The sequence below is a fragment of the Coturnix japonica genome, chromosome 2, assembly GCF_001577835.2.
Source record: "Coturnix japonica isolate 7356 chromosome 2, Coturnix japonica 2.1, whole genome shotgun sequence".
NCBI classification, from domain to species: domain Eukaryota; kingdom Metazoa; phylum Chordata; class Aves; order Galliformes; family Phasianidae; genus Coturnix; species Coturnix japonica.
The window spans coordinates 94,309,041-94,322,845 of record NC_029517.1 but is presented as its reverse complement, the minus strand read 5'-3'; the positions used below and the strand labels follow the sequence as shown (position 1 = coordinate 94,322,845).

Below are 13,805 nucleotides of genomic sequence, written 5' to 3'. Positions count from 1 at the left end.
TCTCTTTAAAAGCCCAGAAATTCTACCTCTAAGACCCATGTTGTATCTCTCCTGTGGATAAAATTAAACTATAGAGGGATGTTTACCCACTGATTACAGCACTCCCTGGAGCCAATGTTTTGGTCTGATCTTGTAGATCTAATAAACCTCTACAGCTTTTGACCAGCAGTAAGATCACCTTCTAGAGAAATACACAGTGAGTCTTTTCATAGAGGTAGTGCCCAGGAAAATCCAGTTTTCCTGATGCAGGGTTGGTGCTGGTCATAAACTGCCAGGACAAGGACCTTAATTCCTCTGGATGAACAGATGTTAGTATCTTGCCTCCAGTGACAACCCCTTTATTTTAAACAACAGATGTTTAAAATATCAAATGTACTCAAAAATGCCTATCTGGCTTGAGCTGTGAATGTGCAAGAGACATTATTTATTTTCCTCTTTGTAAAATGACTGTATATATGAATTACCTTGCACTTGGAATTAATGAATTTTAGAATTACATGTCAACACAGGATACTGTTTAGATTACTTGACTTGCTTCTGTGCTTTAAATTATGAGAAACTAGGTACCATAACATTATTTAATGAACTTAAATAAGAGACCCATATATAATGTTTTGTGATTTCCTGAAAGTGTCGTCTTCAAATTTAAACTCTCCATATGCTTATAGTAAACCTACCAGTCAGTGGAACCTTGAAGTATAATTTTATGATGTTCTTCTTCATTGAACAAGTATCATTTTAGTCTGAGTCAGTTCTGAATTTCAGGTTATTTAACCAGTTTTAGCACAACATTTTTCTTTCTGGTCACTGTCTGCAGTGGCTGATTTAGGTTTTATTAAGTGGACACATAGGAGAAGGACTGAGCTAAGAATTAAATACTGGTTGAACATACTGAACAACCTATTCCCAAAATGAATGTGACTGCATAGGTATGTGGTAAGGCTAAATATGGTGAGGTAAATGGTCTGTGGTCTGAAATTTGTCCTTTAGTAGCTGTGTATTTTAGCTATGCAGCTAGAGAGAAGCACTCCACATAAACTGGGTGCAGCCCCTGTCTAAACACAGACAGTCTGGGTTGTAACATCTCTACTTATTTACAAGTCTGTAAATTACTCTGTGAAGGACAAGTCCCATTAAACTGTTGTCAGAAAGCTACTAGAGTAGCATCAGCATTGCACTACCCAGAAAACAATTTATCATTACCATTGATCAAACCTGACAGTGGTTTCTTTGTTATTAATAAGGTAGGGCATTTGTTTTTGTTTTCAGTACTTCCTTGCAACTGTCCTGATGAATTTTTAATCTGTCACACAAACTGTTAGTTTCTGATAACTATGGCATCTTAATTGGGACTTTTTCTATTAACAATGCCTCGATCTTTATTATCTGTCCCATTTTGAACATGTTTTGGAGAAACCATGTTTTGACTGTGAAGGTGGAAACTGGGGGGGAATTAATTCCAGATTTGAACAAGAATTGACAAGTCAAATTAGAGATTAATTTCCTTCATCCAGGCTGCTGACCATATGAATCAGCATGTTGAAGTGGCTGGTGCAGACTGTCTTGCTTCATTAGCATGGGTGACTGTGCTTTGGAGGCAGGGAGAGGAGGGGAGCCCAGTGCCAAGGCAGCAGTATCTCATAGACTTCTTGGGCATAGAAAAATTAGTTCTTCCTGTCACTTTACTGAGAAGGGAAAGATTATCAGGACTGTGGTTTATCTTGTCTTTCTAGGCCTCTCTTCTTTCCCAATGACCCGTGGATCTGGGTTGTTTTCCAAAACTAGCTCTAGGCTAGTGGTGCTCTCCACATTTTTTCCACTCCAGCTCACTATAAGAAAGATGGTCAGGGCACAGGATGGTGTCCAGAGAATGACAAGGAAGCTCAGCACAGGTCTTATAAGGAGCAACTGAAGGAACTGGGATAGTTCAGTTTGGAGAAGTGAGGACTCAGGGGAGACCTTATCACTCTTTACAGCTTTCATGCTTAACTAATCTTGTGGCCTTCTATGATGGAGTGACGGCGTTGGTGGATGAAGGGAAGGCGACCGATGTCATTTACCTGGACCTGAGCAAGGCCTTTGACATGGTCCCCCATCACATCCTCATCTCCAAATTGGAGGGAGGTGGATTTGATGGTGGAAACTAGTGATAAGCAATTGGTTGAAAAGGCCGCAGACAGAGGGTGGTGTCAATGGCTCTATGTCCAGGTGGAGGCCGTTAACGAGCGGTGTTCCCCTCAAGGTCTGTCTTGGGACCGGTGCTCTTTAACATCTTTATTAATGACATTGATGAGGAATGGAGTGCACCCTCAGCAAGTTTGCTGATGACACCAAGCTGAGTGCGAGTCGATACGGTGGAGGGAACGGTGCATTCAGAGGGACATTGACAGGCCTGGAAAGCTGGGCTCGGGTGAACCTAATGAGGTTCCAACACGGCAAAAGTGCAAGGTTTGCACTTGGGCTGGAATAAACCCCAGGCACCTGTACAGGCTGGGAGGAGTTGTCCTTGAGAGCAGCTCGGCAGAAAAAAGACACTAGGGGTCCTGATAGATGAGAAAACTAACACGAGCCAGCAGTGCGCTCTGGCAGCCTGGAAGCAAATGGGATCCTGGGCTCCATCAGGAGAGGGGTGGTCAGCAGGGATATGGGAGGTGATCGTCCCTCTCTACTCTGCTCTTGTGAGGCCCATCTGGAGTACTGTGTCCAGGTGTGGAGCCCTCAGTAAAAAAAAACATGGAGATTTTGGAAAGGGTCCAGAGGAGGGCACAAAGATGACAGGGGGCTGGAGCACCTCCCCTATGAGGACAGGCTGAGGGAGTTGGGTTTGTTCAGCCTGGAGAAAGAGAAGGTTGCGGGGTGACCTCATTGCAGCCTTTCAATACCTGAAGGGAACTTAACTCCCAGGAAGGTAGTAAACTCTTCAAAAGGGCTGATAATAGCAGGACTAAGGGGAAAATGGTTTTAAGTTGAAGGTGGGAAGATTTAGGTTGGATGTTAGGGGAAAGTTCTTTACTGGAAGAGTGGTTAGGTCCTGGAACAGGCTGCCCAGTGAGGTTTGGTGGATGCCCCGTCCTTGGAGGTGTTAAGACCAGGTTGGACGGGGCCCTGGCACCTGATCTAGTAAAGGCGTATGTTTGGTGGCCCTGCTAGGCAGGGGGGTTGGAACTACATGATCCTTGAGGTCCCTTCCAACCCGGGTAATTCTGTGATTCTGTGATCTGTGATTCTGTGATTCTTCCTGAAATGAGGCTGTAGTGTGGTGAGGGTCAGCCTCTTCTCCCATGTAACAGCAGTAGGATGAGAGGGAGTGACTTCAAGTTGTGCCAGGGGAGGTTCAGGTTGGATATTAGGAAAAATTTCTTCTCAGAAAGGGTGGTGAGGCATTGGAACAGGCTGCAGAAGGAGTTACTGTCGCTGGAGGTGTTCAAGAACAGGATAGATGTGACACTGAGAGTCATGGTTAGTGGTCATGGTGGTGACTGGCTGATGGATGAACTAGATGATCTTAGAGGTCTTTTCCAGCCTTAGCAATTCTGTGATTTCCTGATATTGAGCCATACTACATTTAAAACTAAAGCAAAACAAACAAACAACAGTAACAAAATACAAACAAACAAAACCAAACACAAAGTAATTAAGACAGACAGAAAAAAAGGCCTCTTTTCCCTCTTACCTTTTAAGAATCACACGCTTCTTTGTCTGTGCCCTTGGCATAACTCTCAGTCACGCTGCAGTGAGATGCCTAGCTTTCTGCTGATAGATTCAAGGGGCAATAGTCACTGATTCACAAAACTGTTCTGAAGAGCAGCACTCAAAATGTCTGGTATCTGTTAATGAAAACTTATCTTCAGTGTTGTTTTTTTCTTACTTTTATAAGCTTTTCTTGTTTGTGTTTGGCTTTGTGTTCACAGGTACCTCCCTTGGACCTGATTGTGTTTCAACTACAAAATACTAAGTTTGTCTTTTCATTAGTCTCTGTAGGAAACTCTGAGCACCTCATGTACTCATTTTATTTAGCTTACTTTTCCCCAAGCTAATTTAGTAATATTACTGGCGTTTTGTACAAGTAGGTTTAGGAATATATATCTCATAGGAGTATGTTCTATCTATTGTTATTAACTGTTGGGATTACAACTGGTGGCCCTGCGTAAGAAATTCCTAGATCTTAATCCAGAGGAAACATGAAGCCTGCTGCTATTTTTTAATCTTTTGAGAATTTCAGGGCAGAAAGAACTGTGAAAAATTCAAAGTACAGTTGTCTCATTCTATAGTGGAACTGCATATAAACCACATGGCAACACTGTACATCTCTGACAGAAGTACTTCCACTGGACTTGCACTGGTCACAAGGAATACCTCTGGCTTGTGAGGAATATAGCAATGGTGATCTGCCTGAAATAAGTAGGGCAAAAACTTCATTACCCCACTGCAAGGACAGAAGTTGCTGGTGCCTGTCTCTGGAGCAGCTGTTTTAAACACAGGTGATGAATCCTAGGGTTTGTCTGCATTGCACAGAAGGCAAGGCACCTCGTCAGCATTGCCTGTCACTTGTGGCCACTCTCTTCATTGGGAGGTCCTGTGGGATTTTCCTTTACAATTTTAAACAATGCAGCTTCAGTGATAGGAGAAAGTTGTAGGCATATGTACTTATTAGCTGAGGTAACATTGCAGCTGAGGATTCTGATAGCTCTGAATTATGCTTTGCAAATGCTTTCCTAACACGCACACACACACAAAAAAGCTGAGGATGTTCCATTCTTCTTGCAGGCTTAAGGAAACTTGGGCATACATGGATATAGCAAATATATACTTAGACACGTTTTTACACTTAAAGTAGTAATGGTTCCAGGCTTCTCTGGCATACTGGAGATGGAGTCATTCCAAATTTTCACATAATCACAGAATTGCAGGTGTTAGAAGGGACCTAAAGAAATCATCGAGGCCATCCCGCCTGCTAAAGGGGGTACCCTACAATAGGCTGCATAGGTAGGTGTCCAGATGAGTCTTGAATATCTCCATAGAAGGAGACTCCACAGTCTCTCTGGGCAGCCTGTTCCAGTGCTCTGTCATCCTTACTGTGAAAAAGGTCTTCCACATGTTAGTACTGAAATTCCTAAGTTCAAGTTTTAGGCCATTACTCCTTCTACTGTACCTGTGCAACACTGTGAAGAGCCTGGCTACATCCATTTAAAGGGATGGCCCCCATCTCCCTTTAGACATTTATAAACATTTATCAGATCTCCTCTCAATCTTCTTTTCCCCATACTGAACAGACCCTTGTGTTTTCCTCATATTTCAATTAGAATTTGAATCATCTACTATAATTCTGGAAAAATCCTTCGTAACTGTTCAGTTCAGTGAAAGATTTGTTAGTTTAAACCTTAATCTAATTTACTTAAAATATGTATGACCTTTTCAAAGACTCACACCCATCTCCAAACCAAGTAAGAGGATATTTCTTTGAAGTCCTTTGGTACTGAATCTGCCAGCGTCTAAAGACCTGGATCAAGAAGGTGTTCTCCCTGTGCTCACTTATCAGGTAGTCACAGAGTACATTTAAAAAATGAGAAGATGTCCCAGAAGAGACTCTTCATGCATCTGACTCGTAAATAGATAGAAGCACAATAGAATAGAGTATTTCTTTCCTCCTTTGTTCTCTGTCCTATGTTTTCTATTAGGATCACTTCATTTTATTACTCTTGTTAGTAAAAATAAGAAACAGCACTAAAACATTTAGGAAACACTGCACTGTCTGCACTGCAGGCCATTAAATCTTTGTAAATCAGCCCTGGAATATCATCCTTTTCAATACATCATTATCTTTTTTGCATGGCAGGATGCTCTAATTGCAAACTGTCTAGATGAGATCCCACAAGTGCATTGTAAAACCACCACAAAGCGTAATTGGATGAGTCTTAAGCATTCTTGGCAATAGTCAGTCTTTTCTACCCCAGTGGCTTGTGAAGGTATTAAAGGAAAGGACGATTTCAATGTGTGTAAAAGAAGGTATTGGCTACTTATTTTTACAGTGAGGAAAATCATTTTTTGGATGGGGGAGTAGAAAGGAATCTCCAGAAATAAAAAAGACAGAAGAAATCCATTAATGACCTAAAAAAAATAAAAAAGCCTTATGTTTCAGCAGCTTCAATAGATTGCCTTCCAGTAGTCAAGCATTAAACTAACACTCTTTATAAATTCCTTTTTTCTTTGTATTCAAAAGAATACAAATCTTAAATCTATCTTCTGTTCCTGCCTAACTAAAGCGATACAGATGTCATGTGTGCTCTCGTCTAAATTAGACTCCTGGCCATTTCTTAACTTGCTTTCAAACATGTTAATGCAAACGAAGGTGGCGGCACTCCACATAATTACTGACGAGGGCGCAACACTGCACCAGATTTTAATTCTTGGATGAAATATGCCCAGCCTGCTGCACAGATTGTCAAGTCAAACTTGCTTCTATCCAAGGTGGCCATTGTGTTCCCAAACTTAACTTTTCTTTAGAAAGCCATGAATGGCCATCCCTGCACTTAGACACATGTCTGGAAGAGTTTTGTAGGACCCTTTGCATTGGAAGGTCTGGAGCCAGATTTACTAACTGCAAAAGGATTATCTGCTTGTTTCCTGTTGGTTCAGGCGTATTCTAAAGTAATGAGGCCCATCAGTTTGTGAGCTGCTGCACTGTTAAGAAGATAATTGTAATGACCATACTTTTTTTTTTTAATTTTAATTTTAATTTTAATTTTAATTTTTATTTTTATTTTTATTTTTATTTTTATTTTTATTTTTATTTTTATTTTTATTTTTATTTTTATTTTTATTTTTATTTTTATTTTTNTTTATTTTTATTTTTATTTTTATTTTTATTTTTATTTTTATTTTTATTTTTATTTTTATTTTTATTTTTATTTTTATTTTTATTTTTATTTTTTTAATGGCTATTGGTTTTTAATTTTCTTATTTTCATATTTCTTCTTCAAAATAAAGTCAGCATAGCATGTGGAAGTTCAGTTCTCTAAGGTGTTGGAAAATAAGCACTGAAAAACCACTGGTGCCATGAGAAAGACAAAGAAAGCACTTAACTTCATGTAAGCCTGGTGTTATAAAACATTAAAATCCTTTCCCAGCATTTTGGAGTTGTTATAGTTAAACATACCAGAATTGGGTAGTTTTGTTTAAGAAATACCGCAGTGCTTATTCGACATCTAGCCGAACAGGTAGTTTCCCAAAAAACTTTCTATTTAAGTGTCTCTCATAAAATACAAAGCCTGATCCAACTCTTCGTTCATCTTACCCTTGCAGGCTACTAGCCTAAATACTTAAGCAAGTGTATAATCAGGGTTTTTTTTTAATTTTATTTTTCAGTTGAAACAGTTGGCAGTGGAACAGCTACACGTGCCTTTGAAAATTATCATTATCTGCTATCTGTTCCCATCCTTAAATATAGCAAGTTAGAGTTGGCATTTACTGAAAGCACACAACCTCTCATGGAGTTTATAAGAACATTTATTAGTCACTACTGTTTCATTCACTTTGGGAAGTGTATCTGAATGAGAAAGGAAAGTGGAGAGGGGAAGCATATAGCAGCATTTTACCTATTTAGATATTTTTTTCCCCTCAGAACTTCCATTGTTTTTCCCCAGGTCTTTTTATTCCTTCTGTTTGGAGACTTTTTTTTTCTCCAGTTCTTCTTTTGCCTTGTCTTGCTGAGAGGGAGCCCCTTTCAAGTGACTCCCACTGTGCACGTTGTCCCTTTAGGGTGTTTCCTGTATTTTCTCTGAATAGTTCTGCCCGTCTTTCTACGAAGTCTTCTAATCTTTTGAAAAATCCTTTAGTAGTGATTCATACAGATGCATTCACAGTTTCTGAGGCTGAATTACAGCCCTTCTAGTATCAACAGCTCTTCTGGTATCAACTCAGGTTATTTTCTGAGGTTGGTCCTGCATCCCATGTGGGCTCTTTGAAATGGGATAAAATCATACCACCTACCTTTCGGCCTTTCGTCTTCCATTCTGGCCTAGTGGAACCAAAGCATCTTCCAAAAGCTCTGGATGATAGGCTTCATTCAGGAAGCTGAACTCTTCCTCTGAAGAGTTGGGCTCATTTTAGCAGCTTTAGTTTGAAACTCTGGTTATTAAGTGTCTTTGTACTGAGTGTGCTCAGAAATGGACTGCTAAACTAGTGTTACATAGCATAGGAAGTCATGAGGTACTTGACCTTCTCCTGAATTTGTTCAGCATTGGGGTACCCCAGTCCAGTCACAGTTTTGGGGGACTGTCTTCTGTATTATAAAATACCCCAGATCTGCAATGATGAATTTAGGACCGTTGATTGCTTTGTTCCTGTCTCTGCTGAGCCTGGTATTGTGTTGATTGCTCTGTAGCCCATATTTTTCATTTTCATCCTTTAAAGTTACTCTTAAGATTAAAAAAAAAAAAGAAAAAAAAAAAGAAAAAAAAAAAGAAAAAAGATATAGTTTGTAGGTCTGTGGTTCTACAGTAACCTACAGTCACTGTTGTCATCCCCTCTCAGTACCAGCACTACCTTCTGTTATTACACATCAACCATGAAATAATAGATCACTAAAATTAGATGATATGAGAAAAACAGATCAGGCCAAACTGAAAGAATTGTTAACCTTCTGCAAGACTGAAATCATTGACACATAGTCTCTTAGGTGTGCAGGTCCTTCATGGCTCTCTTCTTTTATTGCTTTCGCCAGTACAAAAATCATTTTATTCCATTCAATGAAAGCAAATGTTTGCTAAGTCAGTGGCTTGTGGCAGTACCCAATGGCCTTACCCCCCAGATTAGTTTGTCTCATTGGAAATCAATACATGTCAAGATGATAGGCTAACTTTCCTTCAAACTGACAGTTTTTTCTGTAGGCTTTATATCAAACTGGAATTTAAGTTGTGTTCGATGCATTTCCATTTCTTACATTGTTCCTCTAAATTGTTAACAGCTCTATTTGAGTTGGTCTTTCCTATCCCCCGAAAGCCACGCTTTGGGTCTGCTAGTCCACAAATCAACTTTCCAGTAAATGTTTAATCACTTTATGGCAGAAGAATCTTTCTGTGTGTGTTTCCAAAAATGTTAGACGTATGAAATCAGATGGTCTGTGTATGGGTGTCCATCTGGCTATCTGGTGTTTGCCATGGGATATTTAAAAACATCAATATGACCAATATTCTTCCTTTCAGAAATGCAAAGAAACAGGCAGTTTTACAGATGTCCCAGTGCTGCAGGTTTGCCTGCTGGAAGGAGTAAAAAATGTGCAAGCTATTGTAAACACAATAGAATCCACTCAAGAATGAGAGAACAGAAATAGTTAAGATGCAAGAATGTCTTGGCATGATAATTTGGAGAAACTGACTGCAAAACACAGACCTGAGCTTTGCTGTTCCTGCAGCTCATGGATTTCATGGAAGCTGGCGGCGCTGGAAGAAATGTTTGGGAGGAAAGTCTCATCTTCTTACATTCTTTGCAGGGTCACTAGTTGATGTTTAGTTAGTTGGTGACATTAATGTTGATGTTTAAATAAGTCAGATGGAATAAGCTTTGAAAACACTTATTTTTGCCCTATTGGCTGTGACCACAGCTAGCTCAGGTTCTGTATGACAAACACTTTATCAGCATGCAATTCTATGCTTTCTGCTTCTGTGACCTACCCATGGGGATCAGGAAGATAAACTTTTTGGAGAGGGGTCAGCTGTCACTCTACCCTATTCAAACCTACTGATGTCACCTACTCAGTAGCCTTCATTTGGTTCCCTATATCAGCACTGGCTGTGCAGCCACTGGGGGGCAAGGACTTCAGCTCACAGTGGTAGAAGCAGGTTCATCAGCAGTTGGTTCATCTGTCCTCAGTTGGCTCGGTTTAGAAAGCTATTAGCAGCAGTGTAATTAAACCAGTGCTCTCATGGAGTGTAAAGGTAATAGTCATTGAGTAGGCTGAACACCCCTGCTAGGAATATCTGCATCTGTCTTAAAAAATTTGGTATAAGCTATTTGCTTTTGCAGGAAGGCCTGCTGTGCACTGCCAGGTATGTATGAATTCCAGTAATTAGCCCAGCCTGCTGCTAAACTAGATGTATTGATCAATTGGTTCAAAATAGGGTTTGTAATACTTAGGGCACCTTGCTTGCACACCACTGTCTGTGCCACTGTCGGAATGTGATAGGGCTCAGCTGTGCTGTGGCTGCATTTTAAGGTCTTCTTTTTTCCATGTTTACAGGATTTCATGCTCCCACCTCCAGAGACGCAGAGAAGAGTGACGCAGAGCAGTCATATTCCTCCTGTACTTGGTAGGCAGGAGGTGGCCATCATGGACAGCCAGCAGTGGCAGGGTAAGGCTGACCTTTTTGGTGCAGTAGCTGTCTCCTTGGTGCCTGGACTGTCTGACCACCAGAAGATCAGCAAGTTGCCCTTCAGCCAGTTCAAAGAGGTGTATTTACCCCCTGTGCTGCACCCTTTGAACAAGACTTTGGTGACAGGTGACCAGTGGAAGGATGTCGATAGCATCCAGGAAAAGCGCAGGTCCTTCCTATATGAGTTCTGCAAGAAATACAACAGTATGAAGAAGCTGAGAACTCACCTGGTGCACATAGTGTCAAGAATTTATGTGGAGGACAGGCACAAGGTCCTGTACTGCGAGGTGCCAAAAGCAGGCTGCTCCAACTGGAAAAGGGTCCTTATGGTCCTCAATGGACTTGCCACTTCGGTACGCAATATTTCCCATGATGATGTGCACTATGGAAAGCACCTAAGGAAACTGGACAGTTATGACCTAAAAGGAATATACACACGTTTGAACACATACACCAAGACTATATTTGTACGTGATCCTTTGGAAAGACTGGTATCTGCCTTCAGGGATAAGTTTGAACATCCGAATAGCTATTACCATCCAGTGTTTGGGAAGGCAATAATTAAGAAGTATAGACATAATGCAAATAAGGAGGCATTGGAAACAGGATCAGGAGTTAAGTTCAAGGAGTTTATCCAGTATCTGTTAGATTCCCATCGTCCAGTAGGAATGGACATTCACTGGGAGCAAGTCAGTAAGCTCTGCTATCCCTGCCTCATCAACTATGATTTTATAGGAAAGTTTGAAACTCTGGAAGAAGACGCCAATTACTTTTTGCAGCTGGTAGGTGCTCCAGCTGAGCTAAAGTTTCCTAGATTCAAAGACAGACATTCCTCTGATGAGAGAACGAGTGCAGAAGTAGTGAGGCAATACTTAAAGGAACTGTCTAAGGAGGAGAGACAGCTGACCTACGACTTCTATTACTTGGATTATTTAATGTTCAATTATACATCACCAGTTGTATAGCACCGGGATAGCTTCAGGCTTATATTAGAAATTTATCATGTTGAGATTCAGAACAACTGCTTTGATACTACCCCTGAAAGGAAACAAAGTAGCTGCTAAGTGGAGCTGTGTTGACTTAGTGCTGATTTTATAAACTAAAGTGACATAAAGTTACAAGAAATTGCACCAAAAAAGGAAGACCCATAAACAGCATAAATTGCAGTAAAATGCCTGAAAAAGCTGCTTTTACCATTATTGTGGAAGAGGTAGCACAGCCAGATGTTACATTAGCTTACCTAAAGTTCTTTTAATGGTTTAAGAAAAAAATCATTCAGAGTAGCATGATTCTTTCTGATGTGTCTGCTTCATAAATTGGTTTTGAAACTATTTTTGAATGCATTTTTTTACTTTCTGTCTCTTATTAATAAAGAAACATTGGCTAATTTTCTAAAGATGTTTGCGGATTCTCAGTTGTATGAGTTGGTTGTTTGATTACCATTAGACTACAGCTGCTTTTAGACCTGAGCGTTTTACATTGGAGGATGGTCATTAGTACAGATACTTAACACTACAAATGATGCAGCAACTCAGCTGTTTAGCAGAATAAGTTTGGGTAAGCCTGCAACCTGAAGTCACAGTCCACTACCCTATTTTGACTGATGTACTGTAGATGACACATGACCCTCCTTTCAGAGAGCTGACACATGCATTAAAATTAACATTTTAATTTTATACTGCAGTCAACCAAATAATGGATACTGTGGTACCAGTATTTAAGATAGTCTTCATATTTAGCGATAAGGCAAAGTATTAGAATGGTGGCTATGGGACATGGAAACGTCTATATCAAGAAGCAGTTTCATTGCAATTGCAGTGATTTGTTGGCACAGGATGTCCCAGGAGGAGAAAAAATCTCTACAAAATGGATAGAGGGAAATCAGGGGACAAGCAAGTGAAATGTCCTTTTCCTTTGTTCCCAAAAACTGTTCATGACCAGAGCTGTTGCTGTCCTTTCCTTCATCTTGTGCGTATATATGACGACCTTCCTTCCACAGGAGTAATTGTGAGTTCCTGCGACCCACAGGGAGAGAGACCATTTTCCTCACATACCCTAATTGCTTGTTTTTCCCTTAGTTTTCTCCTCAGAAGAGGAGAAAGTTTATTTACTGCCTCTGGTGCTAGCGCATAGCCCACAAGGCTCTTCCCATCTCTTCTTAAGGCAGGATGATCTGCTCTGAGAAGAGATAAGAGCAGACTTGTCAGCCAAAGGCAGAGATGGCTACTGGCACCCATGGCAAAGGCTGTGGAACAAAGTCAGGAAAGAAAAAGCCTACAAGCCATCAGCAGCAGGAGTCTTGAAGGGGTGCAGATGTTTAGCACCAACAAGGAGGTACATGGATGCCTTAGGGAAGTGAGCACATTACTACTTTGTGAGTTATCATCGTGCCTAGATAGACCACGGGTGTTAACACCTCTAGTGTTTGGGATGGGACTGTACGATGCCTTCCTTCAGGTAAGTGCCTCAAATTCTGGTTGCTTCTCTCTTGCCATAAAGTGACTTCTTCCAGGTCATGAGAGAAGCTGAATAATAAATGAATGTACACCAACCTTTTGATTTCTGTATGTTTGCTTTATCTTGCCTGATGTAGGTGTTCGTTAATTAATTACTAATTTACAGACAAAAAAGGAAAGGCTTATATACCAATGTGTTCTCCAAACCATACGTGAATGAAAAGTTTAGCATGCTCATAAAGAGTGGAGATGAATTAATGCATGTTTTGATTTCTTTAATGCACAGAAATACATAGTAATATATTACAAAGCTCAAGCTCTTTGGAGACCTAAAGTTGAGCTTGCTTCAGTGACAAGCTTTCAGCCTATCTGACCAGAGAATGAAAGAGATTTGGGGGTGGAGTGGGATGTAATTGTATTGAAAAAGCTATACAGTCTCATAAGATTTCATCGACTAGCTGTTCTCAGATAAAGCCATTGTTTGAGTCGAGAGGGTGAAAGAAGTTATTACCAATTGTTTGATTTCTGCAGATGAGACGGAAAATGACACTGATTTGCATGCATCTGTGGACATAGGCACCAGGTCCCTGGGCTGTCATCTTGAAAATCTGGTATGGTTTGCATTTGTGATTTAAAAAGGGAGGACGCTACTTAAGGCTTTTGAAGTGCGTATGGGCACAGAAGTGAAATTGTTTTAGCTGCACTGTTGTTCTTATGGCTCTGGTGAAAGTAATTCAACTTCTTTGTATGCTCAACTTCAAATTTCAGAGCCCCTGACTGCTCTTAAAAATTCATTTTTTGAAAATCTAATCCCGAATTTTGCAAAGAAGAGCCTCTCCACAGTCATCTTCAGTGACCTAAGGGATTCGGATGATCTCAGTAGCAGAATCTAGATTGTACTTTGCCTCATTAACCACATTTTGAAAATCACCAGCCTGCTTTGCCAGGAATTAAGTTACATGATTTAAAATTAACATAA

The 13,805-nt window shown here is 40.4% G+C and overlaps 1 protein-coding gene across 3 annotated transcripts in view; it reads left to right on the top strand.

Moving 5' to 3' along the window:
• Positions 1–11,768, top strand: part of CHST9 (carbohydrate sulfotransferase 9) — an 84,916-nt gene extending 73,148 nt beyond the window's left edge. For all 3 annotated transcript variants that reach the window (XM_015855499.2, XM_015855498.2, XM_015855500.2), the window contains one exon: positions 10,238–11,768. In XM_015855499.2, coding sequence (XP_015710985.1) covers positions 10,238–11,335 — 1,098 coding nt within the window. In that variant the 3' untranslated portion in view covers positions 11,336–11,768. The remainder of the gene's footprint in view (positions 1–10,237) is intronic.
• Positions 11,769–13,805: the final 2,037 nt, after the last annotated feature.